General features: G+C 40.1%; 2 protein-coding genes across 2 annotated transcripts in view; both read right to left on the bottom strand.

Annotated features, from left to right (window-relative positions):
• The window catches only part of LOC138019377 (dynamin-binding protein-like), a 32,508-nt gene extending 6,923 nt beyond the window's left edge, over positions 1–25,585 (bottom strand). The window contains exons 1-17 of the mRNA XM_068866145.1: positions 25,410–25,585; positions 19,472–21,576; positions 18,702–18,843; positions 18,441–18,520; positions 17,123–17,164; positions 16,396–16,498; positions 13,918–13,997; positions 12,975–13,113; positions 10,912–11,075; positions 8,180–8,303; positions 7,358–7,449; positions 5,686–5,741; positions 5,068–5,161; positions 3,871–3,976; positions 2,574–2,704; positions 1,507–1,611; positions 24–155 (exon numbers count right to left, since the gene is read on the bottom strand). Of these exons, the coding sequence (XP_068722246.1) occupies positions 24–155; positions 1,507–1,611; positions 2,574–2,704; positions 3,871–3,976; positions 5,068–5,161; positions 5,686–5,741; positions 7,358–7,449; positions 8,180–8,303; positions 10,912–11,075; positions 12,975–13,113; positions 13,918–13,997; positions 16,396–16,498; positions 17,123–17,164; positions 18,441–18,520; positions 18,702–18,843; positions 19,472–21,559 (3,678 nt within the window). The 5' untranslated portion in view covers positions 21,560–21,576; positions 25,410–25,585. The remainder of the gene's footprint in view (positions 1–23; positions 156–1,506; positions 1,612–2,573; positions 2,705–3,870; positions 3,977–5,067; positions 5,162–5,685; positions 5,742–7,357; positions 7,450–8,179; positions 8,304–10,911; positions 11,076–12,974; positions 13,114–13,917; positions 13,998–16,395; positions 16,499–17,122; positions 17,165–18,440; positions 18,521–18,701; positions 18,844–19,471; positions 21,577–25,409) is intronic.
• A 1,002-nt stretch (positions 25,586–26,587) lies between these two features.
• The window catches only part of LOC138019379 (alpha-1,6-mannosylglycoprotein 6-beta-N-acetylglucosaminyltransferase A-like), a 74,360-nt gene continuing 73,646 nt past the window's right edge, over positions 26,588–27,301 (bottom strand). The window contains exon 18 of the mRNA XM_068866148.1: positions 26,588–27,253. Within this exon, the coding sequence (XP_068722249.1) occupies positions 27,055–27,253 (199 nt within the window). The 3' untranslated portion in view covers positions 26,588–27,054. The remainder of the gene's footprint in view (positions 27,254–27,301) is intronic.

The following is a 27,301-nucleotide window of genomic DNA, read 5'->3' as shown; positions in this document are numbered from 1 at the left end:
CATTCCTACCAACTTGTACTTACAAATCTAGTAAGAATTGCCTCTCCAATCGTTTTCTGTATCCTGTAAAATGTGGAGACCTCTGTACACGTAGCAGCATCTTGATAAAATTCGCTGACATTGTCTCCTGACGCCTGTCCGCACTCCATAGCTTCCTGTTTGAAACGAAAAAAGAGAGAGCAGATATTCGAATTGAAGGAGACCTTTACTAAGATCACCGCTGAAGAATAAGACACTGAGATTTTTCAACACGAAATATTTGTTTCCATCTGCTATTGAGTCACTGCTCAACATTTCTTAAAGCTAAGCCCCGATTTTGAAATGTTTCGCTTTTTGTTAAGTATGGTAATCTACCCTTTTCGTTAGCTGTCTAAAATTGTTTCTTAGCGAGTGGCATATTTTCAATCTTGACTATTCCTTTCAGACTGTCAATATTCTGAAAAAAAAACTACATGTATGATTGTAACTCAAAGCCAATTGATATATGATCATCATAGCGCCAGTGTAGGACAAGCTGAGGTGTTCCTGCAACTACAAACGACCCTAGTCTTTTCTCGTTTTTCGAACTTCTGGATCATACCTGGTAAACAAGGCCAACGATGCCCCCTCCCCCCTTCCCCACCGAACGCAATGTTGCTCAGGATATTGCGCAAATAATCCAGCTGTGTCTCATCATTATCTTGTGAGGGAGAGGGACCCATAGAGAGCTTACGCAAGGACGACGACGACGGCTACGTGAACGCCACAAAACAATGGGCTAAATGAGAAAAACTAATAGCTCTGCACGCCCCGCACGTGCGTTTCGTATTTTGATGCATTTCTTTGCCATTCTTGTCCTGACAACGACGTGAAATGACAAAAATGAGGTTGTGTGGAGGACGATAAATTTTCAAATTTTCTTTCACAGCATCCGACCGTTCGAACACTTTTATTCCCGGAAAGTTCATACACACTTTCCATGCTGACCGACTTGGAGTAATCTCGAAATTATTACAGTAACGGGAAATAATGTTATTAGGAAACGTTCTCGTAGCCGTCGTCGTCGTCCTTACGTAAGCTCCCTATTTCAATATTATTAAGATTTACTTCATGCAGCATAATTTGGACAAGGAAGGTAAAAATGTCTCAACGATTAAGTCCAGGTTTGTAGCAGATCATGTATAATCTCCTTCGCAGCCGTTTTTTGGATGTCATGCAACGTTAAACCCAAAGAGCTGGCTGTTAGAGGGGCGAGAGTTGCGTGACGCCCCAATAACGGCGGCGAAGGAGACTATACGCTCTAATTCATTGGTGTTTATATAATAAACTAAAATAACTTTAGAGAAGGCTACCGACTTCTGGAAATAAATAAAATGTCACGGAGATAATTAACACTATCATTGACAGCGGAAGCTCAACGCTTTAAAACAGCGTTGAATATTGGACAAACTGTTTCATTGAAATCAAAACATTCATCTTATGTTACAAGGAAACCACTCTAAAACAACAGAACAGTTCTTAGTTTACCTGAAATTCCGCCAAATAAGTGGAGATGTTTTTCCACAGTACCTTCACCGTTTTTTCAATTCCACGAAACTTCTTCTCTTCCTCAATGAAATTTTCGTCAACAGTCTGTGAACGGAAAATGGTCATTAAACAATGAAAGAAAACTATAATTGAACAAGCTAAGGAGTTGAAACTCTAAGTAAATACAACAGCTTATGCGAAGACCTAACCCTACAAAAAAAAAAACAAAAAAAAAACGAATTCTCTTTGGTGGGAGAGCAGCACTGAGCAACCGTAGAAATTAGACCACGCTTTTCGGTGCCAGATTTCCATACACATCTTTTATGCAAGACAATACGGACTTTCCTTCAAAATGTCCACGAATTAAAACCATAGGCTGATTTAACAACAGAACGGGAACGTCAGTTGGCGACGGCGCGCGCAGAAAAAATTTCCATATTGGTCAGATAAGAGTAGAATCCAGACTATTCCGCACGCTCTCCCGGCGTCAACTGTTGCTAAATCAGAACTTGATGCAATAGAAGTCAAATAAACACTCGTTCAGTCTAACACAGAAGTTCGAAAGAAGGAATTGTGAGGTATCTTGTACATTAGGAACACCTTCCATCAGATATTAAGAAAATGAGATATTTTACAAAACTCATTAATAATTCATGAACCTGACAGCGTATCAAAACATCGATAAAACGTCACATGCATGAGCTTTAAACCTGATAAAACACTCCTCATTAAAATTCTTTATATAAAGAATAGCAATGCGGCCCGGCTTCTTTTTCTTGTATGCTAATATCTTCCCCTCACATTTTGAAGCCGTTCAATAAACTTATTGTTAAACCGTAACATAAATTCTTAAGCTGCTTAAGTGCACCACGCTTCCTCTATTGCTAACAACTGATGGGAACATCAGTACAGAAGAACATTCAACCTGATTACGCCTTGTTGGTACACAATCAGTGATTTGCATACAACTGGAGTCAATTTCCATTAACAAATATTCTTCTCTTCCAACCTGGTCACAAATTGTATCTTTTTAATGTGTGCATTGAGTACATTGAGCATGCATGTACCTGTGATACCAGTCCTGTGAGTTGAGTCAGTCTTTGATTAAACCTGTTGCCTTTTTTTACTACTGAATGCCAATTCAGCTTTTGTATCATGTTTGTCAGTCCACTGTCCTCCACTTTCTTGTACTTGATCACTGCATTGGCAAAAAGTAGGGTCAAATCGAATCAACGTTAAGTAAGATGGGCTCGCCAACTGCTATCCCAATTATCTACTCGAAGAGTACAAGGTGAAGTATACAATATATAAACATGAATAAAAATGCCCGCGACGAGGAAGTACGTTCAAACACTCGTTTGAACACTATTTTTCATTGGCTGTACTAGTTTTCTACCTGCTATCTATTTTATGTAAAATCCATTGCAGTCACTAATCCAGAAAATAAATTCTTCGAGTTCCATATAGGACAAGGATTAATCCAGACCCTCGTTGTTCAAACGATGGGCAGCGTTAACCGTCGGATAAATCACTACTATCCGGTGGATAAGTAATAGCAAAACCAATTGCGCTATCCAATGGATAGTGATTTATCCGGTGGTTAGAGTTATCCACCTTTCGAACAACTAGGGCCAGGTTGATAAAAAATGGCCAGGGAGCTTTTCATCACGGACCAGACCACGGATGCAGAGACTACATGTACCACTCTTTCCAAATGCTGTTTTATGAAGCAAGACCTGGAGTAAAAGAGATCTGGCCTCGGTTGTCTAAAGGGTGGATTGAGCGGTTTTCAATCGAGTGTCCAAAGCAATTAGCGAATTGCTTTGGTTTTGCTTTACTTCACTCAGTAATTGGTTCAAAGTTCTCGTGCCACTTTTTAAAGCAATCAGAAGTGAAACCAAAACCAATCGTGGCTCGCGCGTGCACATTTTCCCGCGCTTTGTGTCGGCTACGTGTAATTTACTTCGAGTTTTGCACGTTTGGTTTACTGGAGTCTCCGTCCTTTTTGATTGGCCAAAGTAATTACTTTGGTTTTGGTTTTACGACACTCGATTGAAACTCGCTCTAAATCACTAGCAAGTGAGTTATCCAGTGGATAGTGATTTATCTAGTATAGTGCTGTCCACCCTTCGCACAACTGGGGTCTGATATACAGTAATGTGATATAGGATCCCTTAGACCACGACTAGTCAGGGGAGCTTTGTAACATTAGTCGGACCATGAACCAAGGGCCGGGATATGTGTACTAATGATTCCGAATTGAGGGATTACATTTCATCTTCTCACCGTTTCCAGACATAGCGAACGGTATAAGGTAGTCCAGCGCCGTATTAACTGAGTCACCTGCTGTATTAAGTCACTCACCGAGATCTTTCCGTCGTTTAAACTCATTGATAGCATTTGCCACATCAGTCATGACCGAGATCGCTTGGATTAGGTTGTATTTATCCTGATGAATTTCAGGAGTGTACTGATGAACAAAGATAAAAAAAACGAAGTTGGTGGAGAAGTTGATTCAAAAGTAACTTAATGAGACGCTTTCAGACAGTCTGTCCGAACGAAACACCTATTTGCTTCTTCGATGACTGGCAGCTTTTTAACATCGTAAGCACCTTAGGAGTCGAAAGTGGCTACAATGTTTGACCTAAGGTTCATGGGTTACAATAACGGCAAAGTATCCTATAACTGGAATGATACAAACAGTTTTAGGGTAAAGATTGAGAATACACAATTCACTGATGATGATGTGTGCTCACGAAGTCGTGAAAGCTTCACATCTGGTTAGTTAAACACTACACGTTTTCTGAGAGTCGCAAGCCTTAGAGGTGCAAGCAGTTGGTTTTAGACATAAACATAAAACATGAAGGGTTCGCGCTAGACCACGAAAAAGGAATTCAACCATCATGTTTTCTTTTAGCATGTTAGTCAGTATCTTAGTTTAAAAGGTCGAAAATCGAAAATATTTTGCCATACAAAGCTAGGAACTTGTCGCATAACGAGAGTCAAAAAGAAAGGGTCAAATGTCTAACTGTGACCCTACGTTTGTGAAGTTTAAAAAGGAAAAAAACACCCTGCCATATTTTGCTTATCGCTTGAGGCCACTTTTGTGGTAAAAACTCTAGATATGCAAACACAAAAAGTGACCGAGGGAGCTACAATTGTAGTTCACGTGACTTTGAGGTTTGCGGTGTGGGTTTTCGCCCACAAACCTGGTACCAAATGCGCCTGTTGTTTTGCGGAGTACGGTAAAGACAATAATCCAACTCTTCAAGTCACTGAACACACAACGCACCAGACGAGTGCATTCTGCACACTTCGCTATTTCCACTGTTAGTTATTTGCAAAGTTTCAGAACAATAAAACTAATTTGATTCCATCATTTATTTTTGTCTGCCAGGTTAGGTACAGCTTTCCAGAAAGCTCTCAAGAATTGGAAATATTTCATAGTTTTATGACAACACCAAGCATGACGGGTTGCCACTCCTTTAAGCGGCAAATGTTCTCGTAATCTAAGAAAAAACTGGTAGCAAATCAAAAGAAGTCAGCCGGAGCACAAAATACCTTTAGAAGCTCGCTTAACAAGAGAGGGTATTTAAGAACTCTCTGCACCGGTTTTATGAGAAATGAAGACAAGTCCCAGCAGCGGGTATGCTCCCTGAAGAAAAGATGTATAAAATCACAATCAAACATCTCGAGCTAATTTCTTATGTGAGAGCAAACAAAACTTACACTAATTGTGTACTAAAATATCGTACGATTATTGCCAGTAAAAGTCTTTTTTTTTCCAGATTAGGACAAGATGACGCGATGAGCACAGGGAGGAGAAAGTTCACAAACGTTTACACGCCCGCTCATGCAAAACCCTGGAGGCAGAGACGCTATAATCCTGGACAAAAATCGTTGAAATTCTTTTAGGTTGGCCCTTTTGGACAACAACTAAAATAAAGGCCCAACGATAATTATTTCTCCCCCCCCCCCCCCCCCTTCCCGCCCCAACCAATGTTATTTATGCAAAAAAGTGGAAAAAACCGAGCTATCCCTCAACATTGTCGAGGGGGAAGGGGAGGGATCCGCAACAAGAAGATCAACTTCAAGGAAAGAAATTGTTTAGATATGGAGAAGAAGGTGAAAAGTGTTTCAACGCAGACAAAATCACAATGGACATTAACGTTAGCTTACCGGATTTTTTCTAAACACTTTGAAAAGGCGTCTTGAATCTCGGGCACATCTTCATACTGCGAAAAAAAAAAATACCAGAAGACATACGGCGTCAAGAGAAAGTACGTCTCACCCCATTATTTTTGCCTTTTGACACTGAAATCTAAATTTCAGAAAAAATGGAAAGTACAGTTTTACTTCTGTGTTCAGTTTCAAAAAGCCGTATCAGGTGCTTTTTATTGAAGCGCAAATCTTTATATCTGGGTTTATAACCAGTGAACATAAAAAAAAGAGCTGGTAACTTTATGGCGAACATTTCGTGCGTCAAGAAACGGAGGTTACAGTGTAGCCCGTTCATCCGAGGAAATGGCTGTGTTTGGCAAAAGACAGCAAAAATCGTGAAGCACTGTTCATCACGATTGTATTTTCCTCGTTAAGCGCAATGTTTTGTGACGCCAGGAGCCCTTGGACAGCTAAAAATAACGCCCTCTACGATACCTGGAATGCCAGCATATTAACCCTTCTGGTTATAATATCCCGGGCAAGAAGTCAAGGGGAAGTTTATAACATTCGCAGTAATTTTTTTCTTACGGTCAAACTAGTGCAGAGAATGGGACCATCTCCCAGATGACATCACAGACCTGGCTGGTTTGCATTTCGGTTTAATTATTTTTATTCTTCCTCTTTTAACCAAAGATATTATTTTTTATTGTGGCGTTGTCGTTGCTGTAGCCGTCGTTGTTTCTAAAACTCCTTATTTTGAGCAAACGGCTTATTATCAGTTTAGGGAAGATATCGTTGACATCTCCCATTGTCATTAATGTGCCAACCAAAGCCTCATTGGCTGTCGAAAGAAAGGATCTTTTGTTTCTATTGGTTGGTACATTTGAAAAACAAAAGCAATTTTTGTAAATAGATATCTTCCCTATTGGCGGCGGGTGAAAAGACTTAATGCCAGCAATGAGAGTAATAATTTTAAACGATAAGCATGAGTGAAGCCAAAACTTGATAACAAATTATTTAAAAACGGAGGACCTCGGCGGCATGTATGGTTCAGTGGGCAAGGCGCTGGATCTGCATGCGGGCGCCGCAGTGTCAAATCGAGATCTCAGCACTGACTGAATAGGCCACTTCGCATAATACCATAATACTCTTTGTTTGTCCCACCAAACTTTGCATAAGCATTGTTTCCAGTTTCTCTTAAGACTTAAAATGGTCCCAAGAGAAAACAACAACAATGTTTATGCAAAATTTGGGGGAACAAACAAAGAGTATTCTGGTATTTTAAACGGCCCCTCCTTTATAAATAGCAAACTCTTGCACCTTATCATCATATATACTTACACATGGGCAGCACGATACCGTCGGTAAACAAGTTCTAGCGCTACGTATTCTACTCCAGCACGGAAGATACTAGTTGACTAGAAAACAACCAGCTGAGATCAGGCATTTCATGAATTTGAAACTCAATCTCTAACTCTCAGTTATGCAAACCAAATCGCGAAGGATTGTCCCGCCCCAAAGGATCGTTCAAGTGCAAGCCTTCCCCACCCAATAAATACTACACGATGATTTTTCCAAAAAAAAATTTCATAGTTCAAGTTCCTAGGGGGGAAATAGAAGGGGATTATGGAGTTAAATCGGAGCTTCGAGTTACTGAAAGACATTTCAAAGTAATTTTGTCTTAAAACACCTTCTCCATGAGTGAGATTGCATCGTCATGGTTCCTGCAGTAAACAGCATACACCTCCTTCATTTCTTCAGCAATGTCCACAAAGCATTTACCTTAGAAGAATATTAATACCAATTTAAAAAAATAGCAAATGAAACGTTTGGTTAAGTGCAATAAGGTGTAGCCGTTTTCCCTGCAAGTTGCCAAACGTAAGTGACACAATAACAACTATGAGCTTATTATTCTAGTAATTAGTAACTCTACAGCAATTCATTTTGGTCCTGTTTTTAAAGCGTCGCGCCGTTCGCATGAGACTTTTTTATCTTAAGCAAGTGCACCAAAGCATAAAGAAGGGGAATCGAATCGCGCTAAACTGGAAACCTTTTCAAACATGAGAACGATAAAATTTGACCGCTGCGAATTCAGACCGATGTTGAATTCCGTACCGTTACAAGAAATTTTCAGACCGATGTTGAATTCCGTACCGTTACAAGAAAACACATGCGAACATAAGATCGCAGCGCCATAATGAAAGACGCAATTTGTAACATGACACTGTAATGTGTGGAACGCATGAGAAAGAAATGTACATGCATGTAAAAAGCACTTTAAACTTGCAGCTCGATATTTTTAAAACTAATTTTAAACATAACTGTTTTGTGGCGTTTGTATATTGCTTCAGCTTTCTACTTTGAAACTCGTTGCACCGTGGACCAATGTCACTCCCGAGGTTGTATATATTTTGGAAGAACAGTTGTACAGATCTCACCCTCAACGAGCAGAGACAAGAATGCGCTTTCATTCGTTAAACTGCAGTCTCCCGAGACAAAAACGGATTTGTACCTAACTCCTGATCTTTTCCCTCTTTGTTTTCCATAGCCTTTTCAAGGCTCTTCAACAGTTTCTTTGCAGTCTCCAGGATACTCTCGATGTTCCCAAACAAACCGTCACAGTCAAGATCCTTTACCTATGTCAAAAGAAAAAGCGAACTTAAGTAAAAAGTTCACAAGCCATTGATCGATCAAGTACCATCATAACTTTAAAAATGAGTGTGATAACATGGAGAAAAAAACAAAAATGAAAGGTGCAGTGATTCGCTGCCGATTTTCCCTTCGGTAGCCGGTGGAATTTGCATACAAGTAGGACGCAATGCAGGCGCCTAATTGAATAGCTTCAACACCGATATGATGTTAGGATCGTTCAACGAGTATCGCCCAATTTCGTAGGCTCGAGTACCAGCCGCTGTTTCGGGAAATGAGCCAGCGCTCACTCCCGAAATCTCGGCTGGACGCGTGAGGTGTGCCATTGTTATCTCCGCCAATCAGAAACTCACCTGCTCAAATCCGTCTGGCATAAATTATATGTTTTGGCTGCGAAGGTATTCTTTGACCCGGCATGTTCGAGGTTTACAGTGTTTTTAAGGTAGGAAACATCCATGATTTCGGCAACGAAAAGTGTTCGAGAAGCTAGAGAATGGTATTGTGTCGGTTTCTACCGCCTGCGTTCGGAAACTTCACTAATTTTCCAGTTAGCGCCAAGGGCAAAATTTCGCCTTCAAATTCACTGCTATTGTAATTTCTCCTCAGACTTCGCTAATGTAAGAGCAAGTACAATTTCTCAAGGTCAATTGAAATTAGTGCTGAATTCATTGCTGGCAGAACAAAGGGGCCGAGAGATTTGAAGCGGCCGAAGATTTTGTTGATAATTAATTCGCCGCCGGGTTGAATTAAAACTAACATCGATCATTTAACCACAAACGCAAGCTCGCATCAGCTGGAAGCTTCGCACAGACGTTTTAAGCATTGTTATGTAATTAGTGTTTCGTTAAAATCAATATTTTGGGATGTCCAAGGCCATTTCCCCGCAGCTATAAACTTCAAATAAATTACATGTTGAATTACGTCACAGACACGATCTATTGCTCACGCGTCCAGCCGTCTCTTCTCGAGGAGGATACCCGAACTCGAGTGAGCGGCGGAAATCGAGCCTACCAATTTCGTTTCTCTCTGCAATTTTTTTTCTAGGGTGGCTCTTAATCCGCTCCATACAATTTGATTTAACTTAGCAGAGGGTTTTCCTTAACCTAATAATCACTTTCCAACAATAAAAACTGAGGCTCACAAAGAGCGTTTTAGGGATGAAAGCGTTTAAGACAAGATAGAGGGTCTTTGTAGATGGCTCTCCTGTTGCTATGGTGACTTATTACATCCTAATGATGCGTGAGTGTTGTTACGCTAAAATCGGTGTTTCGTACGAAACCACAACAATGCCTTTAAGTGTAACAGTGTGGAGTCAATACTTCCACTAAAACATTCAATTGAAGTTGTTGAAACTGATCACTTGAGCCACCTTTAACCTTAATACTGTATTCTCCTTATTACAATTTCAAATCTATCTTTATTTCCACAGCTAGCTCGGCAGCAAAAATAACCTTGAGATTGTTTGTGAAAGACTTTTCAAACAATCTCGCGGTATGAACATGACGTCAAAATTTGTTACATGGTGCATGTTGTTCCAGGTGGGAGCAAACAAGATGGCGTTTCTTTAAATGATGACGATAAGACGAAGACCTCGTCACACAACGTGTGTGTAAGACGTTCAAGAAATCTCACACTCTTCGGATAGAGTAGATGAAGTTCCAGGTATTGTAGTTCATCTCTCATTCTGTTCTGTAAATTCCACTGGCTAGTTAAAATCACTGTAAACTGTGCAGCTGACATTTGCGCTTCAAGCGAAAAGGTTGTCTAAAGTCCCCCACTTGAAGCGCATGTGAAAAGGTCGTAAAGGAAATGCACGATATCAATGCCAGTACGAGAAAGACCGCGACTGATCAAAACTTCTCTGTTGTGAACAAAAGCACTTAAAAAAAATCCAGACTTTTAATGGCTTGCTCACGCGCAGAGGAGAAAACTCGTACTCCGATCTCACGGTGTATATAGAAACTATGGTGCTGCGTCGGTGGGAGAGTGAAACAGGAAAATTTGGTTTTATCAAACGTATTGATAAAGGTCGAAATTACTGACCACTTTACATGCATCTCCGGAAATGTCATCTATTGCATAACCTGCACACAATGTAACAAGAGCTACATAGGCGAAACAGGGAGAGGATTGGCGGACCGTTTTCGCGAACACCTACAAGACGTCGAAAGAAACGACACAGATGCAACAAAACCAGTTGCGAGCAATTTTAATCTTTTTAATCACTCCCACCACAACGTGAAAATTTGCGGCCAATCGTTACACCACGAGACCACAGAAAACCGCAAAAATCTGGACAAAACTTCATCTTTCAACTAGGTACACTCTATCCTCACGGGATCAAAGAACGCCTCTCATTCCATTAATTTTTTCACAAATTAATGTTACCATATTTCCACCAATGGCAAAGCTCCTCCACTCCCTCACAAAAACCAACAACACCCACAATTCCTCTATTCGCTCTCATGAAGGGCTAACACTGGAAACGTCAGCTTTCCAAATTGTTCACGGTGGTAATTCGACCTTTATCAACACATCTCATGAAACCAAATTTTCCTGTTTCACGGTGTATATGCCTGGTCTTGGAAAACTAACCTGTAAAGGTTGGAGTTCAATCAGAAAGTACTTGACACAGAGCTCCAAGTCGTTACAGTAGTCCTTCTCTGTGTTTACAAGTTCAGTCACAACTCTCTGCCGTTGTTCAGCCATGTGTTTCTGACTTGATGCTGCTGGCTTTTCCGTTAAGTGGTGCAGCGACGCTGAAAGGAAACAACTCAACCCTCGTTAAAAATTCCCTGGATTCTATACCGCATTTTTTCACACGTACGCCCTAGTTTTTGTGTTAAATCGGGTAAAAGAGTGGCCTTAAAGTGCCCCTGTGACCAAAAAATCAATTCATATTTTTCTTTGGATTTCAAAACTATGTTAACAAAACACTAAGTGACCCACGTTTTAAGCCTTGATTTCAAAAGACACCTCTTTATTTTAACTGTAATTTTCCTATTTAATGGTCCGCCATAACTAACATTATGTTCTTGAGAGAGCTGGATCGAGGAGAAAATGACGTCAAAGGCTCACGAGTTTAAGAATGCAATACGTGTGTACGCCGCAGTATTAATATGCAGCACGGGGGTTTTGGGCTTTCAGACTTTTAAACTCACGCTTTGCATATATAATAAGCTGTGTTCACACGCTGAAATTTTAAGCTAGTGGGCCGCTAACGTCACTTTTCCCTGGATCCAACCGTCTGAGGTCCAATCGGTCAGTTTTGAACGTGAGTAATGGCGGACCGTTAAATCCAAAACTTACACTCAAAGTAAACGGCCTTTGGATAAAAATCAAAGCTCAACATTTTGCCAGTCAGGTGTTAAGCCCTGGCCAAACTATCGAACAAAGTTGGATCCCACATGCAACATTGTTGGATGTAAATGTTGACGTAGTGGCAAAACACTATCCAACATTGCTCGACGAATTCAAGTTTAAGTTGGCGCAAAATTTGAAAATGCGGCGAAGCGTTATGCTACGGAAGTTGTTTTAGGACGGAAAGGACGTATTCAAACGAGGAAAAACCAAAGAATGATTAAGAGAACGTGTAGAAAAGGGTATATTCTTTGCAAGATACATTCGCGCTTAGGGGATGATGATTATGAGCTCGGATCAATTTGCAGGAATTTTAAACGCTATTGAACCAGACATCTCCAAACAGCGATAATGATTAGGTAGGCTAAAAGTGTCCCACAAACATGGCCTTGCTTCCTATTCGCTGATCAAGGTCTCTGGCTGTTCATCAACATTCACGATGTCCCCTTGCTCCTTGTCCGCCATCTCTGTTGCAAATGATGCAAGAAGCCTTGGCTTAAAAATAAGATAGCGATTCGTGCTTGGCTAGCAATACGAACGTGACTCGATTCAGGACACAACTTTGTTGGAAGAGCGGCAAAACACTCCAACATTGCTGTGTTAAACAGAATTGTTGGTTGTAATGTTTGATCAAAAGCAAACTCTATCCAACATTTGATCGAGCAAAAAATGTTGGACGAACATCTTCCAACATGGGCGGCCAAACTGTCGAACAATGTTGGATCGAGCAAAGTTGGAGCCTTCAATCCAACTTTGTTCGATAGTTTGGCCAGGGCTTTAAGCAAACACACTTTCAAAATCTGAAGGAAAAAAGGAAGTGGTTTTTTTGATCACAGGGGCACTTTAAAGTGAGTGCCATTAAACTTACATAAAAGTCCTTTCCTCGGCCAATCACACCACCATCGCGAAAAAGACAAAAATGCAGCCGCTGCTAAGGGCGGGAAAAAACGTAACTGAAGCAACGGTCACATTTGGTTTTGTCTGAGTCTCTGATTGGCTGAAATCGTGGCGTGAGATAGCTAAGCCAATCATCGCCCAGTAAAGTAATGAAGCCAAGGCAAAGTTAATTTCGACACTCAATTGAAAACGCTTTAGACACGACAAGAAAACGTAAAGGCTTGAAAAGCTATTTCCGCGATTGTTCAATTGAGGAGATAAAAGTGCTGCAGAAGCTTTTAGTAATCATGCACTTGGCCTTTCTATGGCACCGTTGTCTAACTAGGACCAGGGGTCAAGATTGGGATAGATTGTCCTCGAAAACGTTTTTCTTTTTAACCAGAGCAACTGTTCTGGCTTACCCTCTAATTCTGACAACTCTTTCTTGATTTTCTCTACAAGTTGTGCACACACGCTAAGATTGTCCATGACCTCTCTCTTTCTATTCTCCTCAACAACACCAAGCAACATCTCAAGACTTCTTTGACTTCTCAATTGTTTCTTTAACGAAAAACATTTGAAGTAAAATAGACGATGAGGAGTTTTATTAAGGGGACAATGACATGGAGATATCCAGATCCATGGTCAAGGCCTAATAATTATAAACTCCACATCAAAACAATATCATGCACATTTACCAAATGTTGTTGGTACAGCTACTTGTACTTTGATCTACGACCGAGCAAGGGAATGAGTCCCGAGTTCGATTCACAGGCTATTTTGTATTGAAACAGTTCTTTAAAGTACTTCAATATATAGATTTAGCCAAGCCTAAAAGAGGAGCTCCCGGGTTATTTATTCTTACAATAAGTTAACCTGACTTGAGACTGCAATCCAATCGAAACCCAGTACCTGGTCAGCGGTCAGCTTCATAGATGAGCAAGAAAGCAAAAACACGAGAGCAAAGACTGACAGAGACGTGAGCCTTTCTTCAAAGGAAGGAAGAGCTCAGGAACGTTGAAGATATACCTCCTGCTCAACTCAAGGAATTGCTGGGCAAGTTCGTGAATTGTGAGTTCAATGAACTGCTGTGAATAAAAATCGTTCTTGCGTACTTTCCAAGGAATACTCTCTCTTACCCATGGTGCTCTACGCGCGCCAGCTCCGCTACGATGTCAACGGAATTAAACTCATTCCCAGTTCCCTGCTGTATCGAACAAAAACACTTCTTTTGAAGCCAATTAAAACATTTTAGGAAAACGTTTATTCAGCATTTGAAGAAAACATGTTTGAAAGACACGCAGAGAATGACTGTAGAGGACAAGTTGGACGGCGTAACTGGCATTTATGGTGACGTACTCATACCTCTAGATCTGCCTCTAGGTGAGATATTTTGTTCTTCAGCATTTTCTTCCGATGTGACTCCATCAGAAAGACTTTTTCATCTAAAAGGAAACAGAAGAGAAACGCTGCAAAGACTCACCTATCCATGCACAACAGGCCTCGGTTGTTCAAAAGGTGGATAACGCTATCCAACGCATCACACTATTCAGCGGATAAACACTAGCAAAACCGATTGAGTTATCCAGTGTACAGTGATCTATCCAGTGGATAGCGCTATCCACCACCACGGCACGAAAGTCGATTTTGGAAACAGATATTGCGACATAAGGTTGCAAAAAAATTAATTTAATGATTTTCATTTAACAACAAAACGTAATTCTGTTTAATTTACTTTTTTACACTTTTTTAATGAAAGAATCGCGTCCATTACAACATTAATTCTAAAATTGCACGACGAAGGTTCGATTGTTCCTGAACAAAGCGGATATTCCCCTTATGAAATTAATTAGAAAAGTCGGCTAACTTCCTATAATTAAATTTATTCGGTTTTTGTTTAGAGCTGTAAGAAAACACAAGAGGCTTCAGGTAGCCTATCAACTGGCCGTTTCTCTGATTTCCGATGCAAGTAAAGCAACCGAGTACTCTCCTCACGGAAAAACTCCTTACTTCTTGCACATAACTAGGTTCTAACTTTGTTTTACCGCGCAACATCACTTTACTGTACAAAATGCAAGACCTTTTGTCCTGTGATCGGATGCATGGCCGTCTTTGGAGACTCAAGGGGATTCGAGTCCGAATGGAGACGAAGAATTAACTGGCAAAATCTAAGATAAGGACAGGCAAAAGTTCCGTTCGTGATTTGTTCGTCCGGTGTCACAGCGGGTTTTGACCCCCCCGGTCGGGATACGCTAGCGCATTTGAACCCCTCCCCCTCCCCCCTGAAAATAAGTGTTCTTTTGATGAAGGTAATAAAATTCTTCTGCAAATAGTTTTTCGCTGTAAAAAGCTTTTACGGAAACTCAAGTCTAACTTTGCTTTTTCTCCTTATTAAAAATTAATTCCTTACTGGAAAACGTTGGTACTAAAAAGAGGGAAAAATCTTCTGACGCCTTGTAGTCAAATAAACTTCTAACAATGCTACTTTTTGAAGTACATGTATAATCAAGGCGTTTTCCAACCAAGTGGTGTCAAACACCACTTGGTTGGAAAACGCCTTGATTATACATGTACTTCAAAGAGTAGCACCTCCTTGGTGGGAGCGACGCCCATTCAAAGTATCAAATGAAAGAAAAATAACTATGAAAAAAACAACGCTTTACGAAAGGACACAGCGCGTGCTTGAAACAACTTTTTTTTTTCTGTCAAAGATTTATGCTTTATGGTATCGGTCAGTTTTCCTAATCCAAACTCTAATTCTACCTCGATATTAACAGTTCAATAAGCTGTAATGGGGGGTCCAAATCCGCGAAAAGGGACTTAATCCGCTAGCCTCCAAGGGTCCAAATTCGCTAGGAGACCGGTCCTCTCCCGTAAGTTCAGGTTCAAGTTCAACGAATTTCACGAATTGAAAAGCAAAGGGGACAACGCGGGCAAATTGGATGAGTCTTTTTTCATCCAAAAAGGATTTTCTGGGAAAAAAGTTTTAATCAATTTCTCCCCTTGGTTACGGTTTTGTCAAAAACTCACAAAAGTAGTGAAAACCCCCACAGATCGTTCGCAACTGAAAGGTTAGAAAAATACGATGAAGAAGCGAGTGTTTTGGGTTCTGCGATTGCTTGACTTTCACTGCGACGCACTGCACGTCACAGCTGGAGATGCAAGCGCTTTATGGAAGACAACACACAGTTTCCCTTAAAGTCTAAACGTGGACTACAGTGTACCTAACTGTGCCTACTTACCACAGGCTCACAGTTCGAATCAATGACGTTAATTACTAAAAGCTGAGTGTGAAGATTAAAACTGATGTCTTCTTGAATTTTAGGGCAAAGGGAAACTTTGAAACAATCAGCCCCAGATTTTCTAGGCACGTGACGTTAAGATGACGAGAAGGGTTAGGGATTGACACTTAATGACGTTTATTATGCGCAGCTTGAATCTTATCATTATCTGCTAGCTATCAAGAACATTATCAGTATCTCATGCATACTTGAAAAAAACTCTGCTACCCTGAAGTGTAGTTACGTCTCACTGACAAATAACTTCTACAAAGCAAGAATAGACCAAACTCAATGTTGTACCCAATTGTAACCCTTCGGGAATAAAACGTTTTGTTTCAGGTATTTCCAGATGATTTAAATGTGAGTGCTACATTATAATGCAAAATAATACGTACAAAATCGAGTAGGCCAATTTGCTCTATTATCAAAAACACAACAGACACTACATGTCCACATAGAGGAAAGAGTTAAACATCCATAATATTCTTTTTCTTTTCAAACTTGAACATATTTAATCTAATTAAATAATTGTTAACTAATTAAATGGTGAAAGTCATTTAACCTTGCAATTGCTTGAGTTCCTCCTGCCATTCAGTTATTTTCTGCTGGCTCTGTGAGACCTTTACTTCCATCTCCCTTTGCTTCACAGGATCAGTCATCACAAGCTTAAGATAAACAAGTTCTGATGTTTGCAATGTATACTGAACACTTGTAGAAGACAATAACATACAAAGGAAATGATGATTACTTAGTGATGGATGTTGATGATGATGACAAAGATAGACGGCAATAGCCCTTATGCATGATGGCGTCTTACAAGCTAACTTCATCACCAAGCCTCTAATTCGAAAAGCGAACTTGTCAATTTTAGCATGAGCTAAATCCCAAAGGAGCAGACTTGTAAAGAAAACCCATGTGCGAACAGTATTGCATATCCAAATGATGTGAATAATTTTGTGCAAACGAGGCTTGGTGGTGAAATTAGCTATTCAGACGTCATCACGCATAAGGCCCATTATGATAATGATGAAGAGGATGAAAGTGATGATTGATGGTTGTGATGATGGTGATAGGGTGACAGCAAAGATGACAATGATTACGAAATAATTTGACGATAACGATGATTACAATAATTGATGTCACTGACAATTACAATGATAATGCCAAATTGACAATGACTCATTCACAACGTCCTTTCTTTCTCAACACAATAAAAATCGGTGTGCATAAATGGTTCAATGATAAAAATTAATTATTACATTGTTCATCCACAAATTTTGCTTAAGTACCTGAGCAATAGACTTGAATCCAGTATAGACATTCATCTCTTTCTGTTCAGACCCAAGATAAAAATGGTAAAAAGAGACACACACCTGTCAGTGGGTATTTTTACTTTCACTTCACGACCTTTCTACTTATTATAAATGTAATCACTAATAATTAAGTTACTGTGGGATGCAGGGACGGTGCAGTGGTGAGAGCACTCACCTCCCATTAATGTGGCCTGGGTTTGATTCCCAGATTCGGCGTCATATGTGGGTTGAGCTTGTTGGTTCTCTACTCTGCACCGAGAGGTTTTTCTCCAGGTACTCCGGTTTTCCCCTCTCCTCAAAAACCATAAATTTATTTGATTTGCTTTACTTGTTAATTTCAATTTACAGTGTCCGCAATTATTAGTGCTCTACAGCGCTAGAAGATTAGACACTTAAACAAAGTTCCTTTCCTTTCCTTTCCTTTACCGATATTGTTGCTTAAAAACCCTTTTGGAGTTTCCAATTAACCTGAGCCAGAATCCACAACGCTTCCCCATCTACCCTGCTGATGATGCATCTCTACAAACCATGCAAAATTTCAACTTCAACCTTCCATATCTGTTACCCTGCCTCAGAAAAAATCTCAATAACGCCTTCTCTTCCTGCCCTCCCCTATTCCCTTCTTTCTTCATTCTTCCACCCCTCCCCATTTTTTGTTGTTACTGGTCTGGACTGAGAAATTCAACTGTAAAGGAGACTAGCTGCAAGTATGCAGGACTATTAAGAGGGCTCCGGCTAAAAACAAGGCTTGCAGGTCTGTTTTGTCTCCTTCCAGGATTTTGATCCAATTTTGTCAGAGTGTCTAATCGGCGTGGGTGGGTGGTCATGGGTCCCTAATTCTAACCTAACCCTTTTTTTTTTATCAACGACTGGAAATTCTCGAAACAGACAATACCTACAATGTAAGACCTAAGACAAATTTGGACCGAGCACTGAGGGAGCTAATATATATCATTTTTTATCTTCAAACAAACACGACCCACGACCCACGACCCACCTACCCATGACCCACCCACGCAATTTAGCCTCATTCTTTTGTCAAATAAAGCAGACTTCCTTAGTAAAGCAAGAGAAAAGAACTAAAGAAGAGAAAAAGTGAGGGAGTCTTTTTTTGTTTTGCTTTATAACTGTTCCCTTGACCTTGGGCTAATCACTCCAAAACAAGTGTTAACATTACTGTCCATGCAATAATGTTTCCGCACAAATTGACCGCAGTTCTGCAAAATGATGGCAAAGTCAATTGCCTATTGTAAACGTCATTTCAATAACAACTGAAGATACACTGTACATGTACCTTGAGGTTTTGCTCTGTCTCTGCAATCCTGTCTTTTAACGATACCAGCCCAGGTACATCAGTTTCATCTGATAAAGTTCCTGAAGTCCAATGACAAGAGAGCAATGGTACAGTCATGTATTTACGTCACAGATTAACTACTCACACCTTGTAGTTAAATGTACCAATAATATTATTTATCCGGTTAGCTTCATATGTAGGTAAGGGAAAAGAATTAATAGCCAAGGATGTACAAATGCTCACAAGGTTCAGAGCATGTACCTCTATTCCCTGATGGTTCTTCCCTCTGTCTTGCATGAAGGAAATCTGGGTCTTTACTAGTAGCTGCAACAACCACATCAGATCCTGTGTTGCCTTCATCTACCTGCTCGTGTCTATTTGAATGATGTAATTCTGGATGTCTCTAAAGACAGAGAAAAAACACTGGATTGTCACTTTCAGTATGAAAACATGTTATTCTTTGGATAGTGCATGACTTGCTGTGAGTCGTTTCTATTATTATACCTGTAGACTACATAAAACAGAACATCCGTAACACATTTGTCACAAATTTACCGCATTCATTTGACATCATCTCTGATTGATAATTACAAAACAGATGCAGTGAAAGAATTATCACAATTAATTGGACAATTGAGCTTAAAACAAATAAAGTGTTTAGTTTTAGTTTCACAACCAATTATTGAAAGTGATGACAGACCAATACATATACATGTATGTAAAAGGACTCATGGGTTAAATTATCTCCCCAGGGAGATAAGGTGGAGTCAAGGCCCCAGTTGTTCCAAGGGTGGATAGCACATCCACTGGGTAACTAAATTGGCTTTGCTAGTGTTTATCCACTGGATGGTGATTTATCTGGTGGATTAGCATTATCTGCCTTAATTTTGAACAACCGAGGCCAGATTTTCCATCTTCAATAATTTATCCATCTTTACTGCATGAATGCATCTTGTCTGTTACATCAGTTAGGAGACTGAGACTGTAATTGATACTATTACATATAGTATTACACAGAGCCAAGGTCTTACCCACTCCTTTATAGCATAAGAGCCCTCTGTCAACTGTGACTGCTGTGGTCTAGAAAGTGTTTTATTACTTGAAGGACCTCCACCATGCCTCATCCTTGGAGATCCCTTAGGGGAGATTGAAGATTCTCTCTTTGTAGTTGGTGGGGAGGGCATAACAGGGGCTGCTCTCTGATTCCTGTCATCATGCTGCCAGACTCCTTGTCCTCTCGCTCTCAGTGATGTCCCCTGGCTAATGCGACCTTGAGACGAAGCCTTGGAGTAACTAGTCTTACGAAGAGTGTTACTGGTGGCTTGATTTATATTATGCCAGTTTCTTTTTGGTGGAGGAGGTGCTGGTCTCTTAGGAGTTATTGCAAAATCATTAAATGTGCTTGATTCTATCTTATCATTGTCCTCTCTGTGTGGCAGAGGCAGCAGTGGTGATGGCAATGAAGTACAATTACCTGATAACAAATCATCATCATCACCATCATCATCATAATCTTGATCATAAACAAAATGCTCTCCTTTAAGCACTTCGTTTCCTGCCATGAATCCATGGATACCATTTCTCTTGGATGGCCTAGTTCTTGCAGAGTCATAAAATGTCATTGAGGAACTCGAGGAACCTTGTAAATTAATCTCTGGCTGTCTGGAAGTTGCATTTGAAATTGACATAGTCTCTCCACTCAATGCATGGTTGCCACTTAAAGTTGCTCTTTCATCTAACAAGGAAGGGAACCAAGTTGATGGACTTGTGGTGGTTTGATTGTAGCTTCTTTGGGTAGGGTGGTGATATCCCTCTCCGCTACCAAGATAAGTCACAGAATAACCTTCACTTGATTTGGTTATCAGGTCCGAATGCAGAAGAGATGTATTCTTTTCCCACGCTTTGGGCTGCTGATCCAAGCCAGAATTGTACGGCAAAAGCAAAGGAGTTGGATCTTGTGTAAACGAAGAATCTAAAAGAGAGGCATCTGTTCTCCCTGATTTTATAAAGGACTCAAAAATCTCATCATCTTGTTTCCTAAAACTACCTCCGTATGAATAGTTTGAGAGTTCACCTGTGCCTTCTTTAGATCTAAACTGCGAGTAAGAAACACCCAGAACATTGTTTCTCTGAGATGAGGTCTGATTTCCAAAAACCCACTGATCATTTGAATCATGCACAGGCTCTAGATAGGCAGTGGGGCACAGCCCAGACAACCCATTGGCTAGCTGACCTTCCAACCAGTTGTCATCATCCAAACGCAACACTGTTATAACATCTCCCTCATTTAATTCAAGATCCCCCAAGTATAAGGCAGAAAAGTGAAACTTCGCTTTTCCTTTCATTCCTTTTTTCCACTGAATCTTGGATGGGGTGGAAGCATTTTTATGCCCTTTATCCCTCCAAGAGGTTGAATCCTCAAAGAGAAAATCTCTATTGGTTGACTTGCCCTTGTCAAGTGGCAAATCAATTTCAACAACAACGAAGCTGGATGGAAAAAGACCTACAGTCCCACTGATCTCTCCTTCCATCCATTGCGAGTTTAGACGCTTGTGAAGATAAATGCAGTCACCCTCCCGAAATGTGAGCTCTCCCACACTTTCTCCAACGAAGGGATAAATGGCACGCGCTCTTGGCCTTTCATCAGACTTCACATAACTCTTGGGAAAGAGCCCCTTAAAACCATTAAATGATCCTTCGAGCCAATCATCATCAACATCTTTAGTTACTTCAATTATAGCTCCAGTGGGAGCTGAAAGTTCAGTTTCATTTCTTGCAACAAAACCAAATGAGGCTTCAACTGTAAATGACTTTCCCACACATGGTTGCTTCCCTGAAAAGTTGTCACACTGACGGAATCCATTGGGTGTTAGATTTTCTCTCGCCTCTTTTGTATTTGAAACTGGTGCTGACGAGAAAATGCTTTCTTGCTGTGATTCACCATCTAACCTCACTGCATATGAAACAGGAAAGAAGCCTGTCTGTCCCTGATACTCCGCTTGCAGCCAATGCTTGTCAATATACTGGCATATTCGTATGATACCTCCTTCAGGAACGGAGAGGTCTTCAGGATTACTGGATTGGAAACTAAACAAAGCCCTTGCCAGACTGCCTTCCATGAGTTTGAACTCATAGTCTAAGAAACAAAAAAGGAGTAATAACAACATGGCATCTGACAGGATGCGGTGATGCGGATCTGCAAAATTCCCTAAAATTCGCATCCTCCACATAATTACCATATTTTTCTGCATAAACAGAAGAAATGCCTGATATTAGCGATAAAGCAGCTGCACACCATCCTCACAAACATAAAAGCCAGAGATTGACTGTTTTGAAACGCTTGTTTTCCTGAACATTGAAGATACATGTTACGATAGAAGAAAACACGCAATTTCATTCACAAGATGAAAGGTCGTGAGCAGTTTCCACGCATTTCTAAGCAATGAGCCTGGACACAAGAACCTGTGTTATAAATTACCGGCCGCAATTTTGCGACAAGACATATAAAACTTTCAGGCCTTCTGATAGGGTGCGATTAAAAAATGCAAATTATGCGATTTTTTCAGGGCAGATTGTGCGATTAGAAAGGCCAATTATGCAATAAATAATGTAAATTACGCTGTTTTTTTCTCAGCAATTTTTAAGCTTGTTTTATAAGGTTTCAGGTTAAGAAAAACACTTTTTTGCTGCCCTAAAGACATTTTGAACACAAAGGAACAGTAATTATGTATCTCGATCAACATTAGTTGGGATAAATAAAAAAAAAAAGGTCTTCTGCACTATTGGTGCACCACGTTAAAAGTTGAAAGGACACAGCTAACATGCCAAATGAATGATCAAGGTGCTTGTCAACCACGAACTTCCGAAGATGGTCAATCACAATAGGGACATACCCCCATTTATATGAGAGAAAATAAGCCGCGGCTTTCTCTGGCCGCGGCTTACATAAGGCTTGAATGTTCAAAATCTATGTTCACGTCTTTTTCAAGCCGCGGCTTATATTGACCTGGGAATATATATTCGTATAAATAGTTCCTTTTGCGTATTTTGTACACCGTGGCCAGAGTAGGCCGCGGCTTATTTTCTCTTGTATCAACGGCCCTAATAATTATAAATATTGCACAGCGAGAAAAAGATCAGTCCATCGTCCACGTGGACCGTACCTGTGAGGTACTTTCTTGCTCGATCGTGAGCTGTCAGATTGGGTGGAAGGTGGGAACTTCCTTCTTCATCGAAGAAAAAGTGGGCGTTTTCACAACAAACTTATCCATGAGTAAGTTTTTATCAGTTTTCAACGAAAGAAACTACATTTTGCTGAAAAACTTACAACTTCGCTTATTTTTCACAAATCTCTTCTCTAAGAGAAGGCAACTGTGTGATTATTTCAGTGGTGCGTATATAAGTTCGTGTTTGTGTTACACCAATAGAAGGAGACTCGTACCAGGTCCCCGACATGCAAAATAATGCCTTGAACTTCGAATGTTTACGAAATCAAAGGTGGCAAAGGATTTTTAGCCTTTTTCCATCTTGAAAATGGCGTATTTATGCAGGAATTTCTAAGAAACGTGTCGATTTATGTTTCATTTTATGAATTTTGTTTGTCCTTTTGTGAATTATGCGATTTTTCGCGAATTGTGCGATCAGATGCGATTTGAGGTCGATTGTGCGAAATCGCACCATCGCGTAATATCAGAAGGCCTGAACTTTAGGTGCAATTTATAGTCGCAAATTAAATAGTCCCATTTGTAATCATAGGGAAAATAGGAGCCCACAATACATATGTCTAAAAAAACTGCTGAAAATGGTCTATGTTCTAGCCTAGAACACTGACAGCAGTTTTTTTAAAATTGTGCGCTAGTTTGAAGGCCAATTGTGGGGGAAAAAAAGTCAATTGTGCGGGAAATTGTGCAGGATTGCGCAATCTCGCAAACATCGTGTTCTCCTTGTCTACCTTTTCTTTAACCATGATATCAAAGTGAAATTCCTGCTGTAATGGCTGACTTACCTCTACAATGTACATTTTACTTCGAATGATTTTTAAAATTATTGACTGAAGTTTAGAACCTATTTATTAAAACTGATTTTATGTTTGTTGACACAATCGAATGTGCTAAACAAAACCACTCGAGGAAATTGCCCCAGAAAACCTAGCGAACCTCTAGTGTACGTCATGTATATCTAAATAGTCTGTATCAGTCACTAATCATGAGTGATCTTATTTTTGCTCTGCATTAAAAAGCCACATGGCCTTATTTAACAACACCTGTGCTTCGCTATTTGAAAACAATAGGCACAAACCGCCAATGAGAAATAGAATGAGAAGTAGAGTAGTGCCCAGGACAGCGCAAGCTATGGCAAGGTGAATATAGGCGACTCCTCACATAAATTTAATCACAAACTAAAGAGGGAAAATTTCATTCCCAGATGTGACAGTCAATGTATTGGTTGCAATTTTGAGTCCTGATTTATCATAAGCATGTAAATACATTTAGTTTTATAAACTGTTTACATATCCGCATAATATGGTCAAAAATTTCTGCATAATCTTTATTTTTTCCACATCCCATCAGAAGCTGAGTAGTAACAATAATAATAATAATAATAATAATAATAATAATAATAATAATAATAATAATAATAATAATAATAATAATAATAATAATAATAATAATAATAATAATAATGAAAGTTTTAGCTGATAATTCTGAGGAAATCAGGAGTACCAAGGGGGAAAAAACTCTCTGAGCTACGTCTCTCTCTCTCTCTCTCTCTCTCTCTCTCTCTCTCTCTCTCTCTCTCTCTTGGCTTGTGCCTTTGCAAGCAAAGATTTAGGAAGGGGGTTGTCCATGTCCAGTGCAAGTCTGCTGGTGGATCACGAGGCCTTATATGTGGGACACTGGCATACTAGACCGCAGATACAGATTTTGCAGGTGAATATTAGGTCCAGCGTGTAAGTAAGGGTTATTTCGATTTAATGTAATGGTTCTGGTAATGGCCTGTACTTCTGGCCCCTGTTGTTCAAACGATGGATAGCGCTATCCACCGGATAAACCACTATCCAGCAGATAAACACTAGCAAAGCCAATTTAGTTATCCGATGGATAGTGATTTATCCGGCGGATAGCGCTACCCATCGTTTGAACAACTGGGGCCAGTACTGTACAATCCTATACAATAATATAAATTATTAAAAGCTTATAATAATAACAATAAACGTCCATCCCGCCAATACCCGACATTCAAAAAGGCAGCAGCCCTAGTTCTTGTCAGCATGGGACCTCCACTGAGTCAGCTAAATTGTGACAAACTTTGCACCTGCAACAAGTTGAACTCATTTCCCGTACTAAGTGCTCGGGAGTGCTGTAAAATATTGGCCAAAGATAACGATCAACAATTCCTTCAAGTGAGTGAAATAATTTTAAAGCTTTAATTACAAAATTAAACAAAGGTACACCGCATCAATTCGATCGAACATTGTTCAATAATATTGTTCACACATGTACCAACTCGTCGACACTTTTGCGAGCTATCAGTATGCCCAAAGAAAAATGTACGCTGTACTGTCACACCAAAAAATGCATCACCATTTAAAATTCGAAACGAACGATGCCACAGAGGTAGGATACAGCTTCAAGTGCAGGGATTCTTATCACGGACAAGACCGTGTCCGTAAGGACGAAAATACTATTTCCCCGTTACGTTTCGATATTCTATTTAGCTTCAGCTGTTATTAAAGCTTATTTATTCCACAGCCGATCAAAAATATAAACAATGGCAGCTTCTCTCGCACCTATTAAAGCTGCAGCTAGGGCGCTGTACATGTATTTAATTGACTCAACTCTAACCTTTATTTTGCACTTGCTACACCGTTGCAGACCTTTTCATAATTTAAGTGATAGGTTTATATTTACGCAATAAATCTGGATAACAAATCTAACTATGCATATGTTTCGTATTAAATTAGCCTACCTGCACTTTGAAGCGGTTCTCCGACTCATGGACGGAATTCGAGCCAACGGTTGATTATGTCATTCTTTAACGTGTCAAGCGAAAGGAACTTCAACGGTTAAGAGAAATTACGTGATTAGAGGTACGTCAGGATTACCGCAACACTTGTTATCTTTCTTTATCTTTCCGGCTACTTCAGTCGATAAATTACAGTGTTGCTCCCAGATCCCTTGAAACATGGCCGGGGGAAAAGATGATAGGCCTGGGGAAAATTCTTCAGGCGTCGGTACCACGGTACCACGGTAACTCTTTGTAAAAATGCATGCAAAGTAGATTGTGACGTAAAAACAGGAATAGACCCACTCCCCTTCTGACTCGGTCGTGAACAAAAGATGCTTGGATTTTCGCAACTTTCGAAGCCTATAAAATGGCAGGATTTGTTAGAAAAAGGAAAACATGGCCGCAATGCGTCTCGAACAGGTGCAAAGATTCTTTTTAGCGAAAAAATATTTTGGGGTTATGGGCGCTTTAACGTCGAAAAGAAGGAAGGAAAAGTTCCCAAAAATAATGACATACACCACCAAAGAGCACAAAAGGGCATGGGGAATGTCATGCACAGCCGAACGCCGCGCGTACGCGTAGCAAAATCTAAATCTCAAGACAAAGGTTGCTGTAAAGGTTGCTGTAAATCTCACTCGACATGAAAGGAACTTAAAGTGGTACTACGATCAAAAAAACAATTCTTTTTTTTTGACGTCAAAGACTCACTAGTTTAAGAATGCAATGCGTGTGTACGCGGCCGAATTAATATGCAGCTCGGGAGTTTCGGGCTTTCAGACTTTTAAACCCGTGTTTTGCATATGTAATAAATTGCGTTTACACGCTGAAATTTTAAGCTAGTGATTAAATGACGTCATTTTCTCTAGATCCAACCCTCTGAGGTCCAATCGGCCAGTTTTGAACGTGAGTAATGGCGGACCGTGAAATCCAAAACTTACACTTAAAATAAACAGCCTTTGGATAAAACTCAAAGCTCAAAATTTTGCCAGTTAGGTGTTAAGCAAACACGCTTTCAAAATCTGAAGAAAAAAAGGAAATGATTTTTTGATCATAGTACCACTTTAAGCTTGAATTCGTTCTGTATATTGAGTTAAAACACAATCCCGCGAATGACTTCCGAAATGAAGGAGTTGTCGTAGTTGAATTCTCATTAAGTTTAATCCCTAATCTGTTAACACAATTATCTCATTTCTTAAAATATGAATAAAAATTCATTATCATTAGAAGTACGGAACATTCTCAGATGACGTCACAGAGGGTGGAATGACGTGTCCTCACAGCGGTTTGGCATAATCTTCTAAGGATTCGATTTTATTCTCGGTTTTCACATGACGTCACGACCGCAATGTTGGTGCCCCTAAACAAAGAAAAGGCGGCCATGTTGGTGCCCCGACCAAATCCTCCGGGAATTTAACTCTATTATTATGCAAACGCTTCCTTTTGTTTTCGTTGAAAAACATGGCTGTTGATCACGTGAGTGAAAACCAGCAATTTTAGGCAAATGGATTTCTTTTTTTTTGGGGGGGGGGGGAGGGGGAAGGGAGAGAAGGGGATTAGAAACCAATAAAATCACTGGATTCGTCAGTGAGAACGCTCCATTGAACTGTTAGCTGCAGTTTCTACAAAACGCCACTTGTTGAGGTTGATAGTCTCGACAAGGACAAAGACGCATGCGCATTGAGTCTCTGGCGACACAGCTGTAAAGAAGAGATATTTTTTGCGTTGAACAGGAACGGTCAGTGGAATTGTATGAAGGCTCAATTAAATTATCCACTTGCTTGATTCTTGAGCAGGAAATTCCAACCCTGAAGAAGACGAGTAAATAACTTAGAGTGAACATCGCTAACATTTGG

This window comes from Montipora capricornis, chromosome 10 (genome assembly GCF_036669925.1).
Source record: "Montipora capricornis isolate CH-2021 chromosome 10, ASM3666992v2, whole genome shotgun sequence".
NCBI classification, from domain to species: Eukaryota; Metazoa; Cnidaria; class Anthozoa; order Scleractinia; family Acroporidae; genus Montipora; species Montipora capricornis.
Note: the sequence above shows the minus strand (reverse complement) of the source record. Positions and strands in the feature narration are given on the sequence as shown.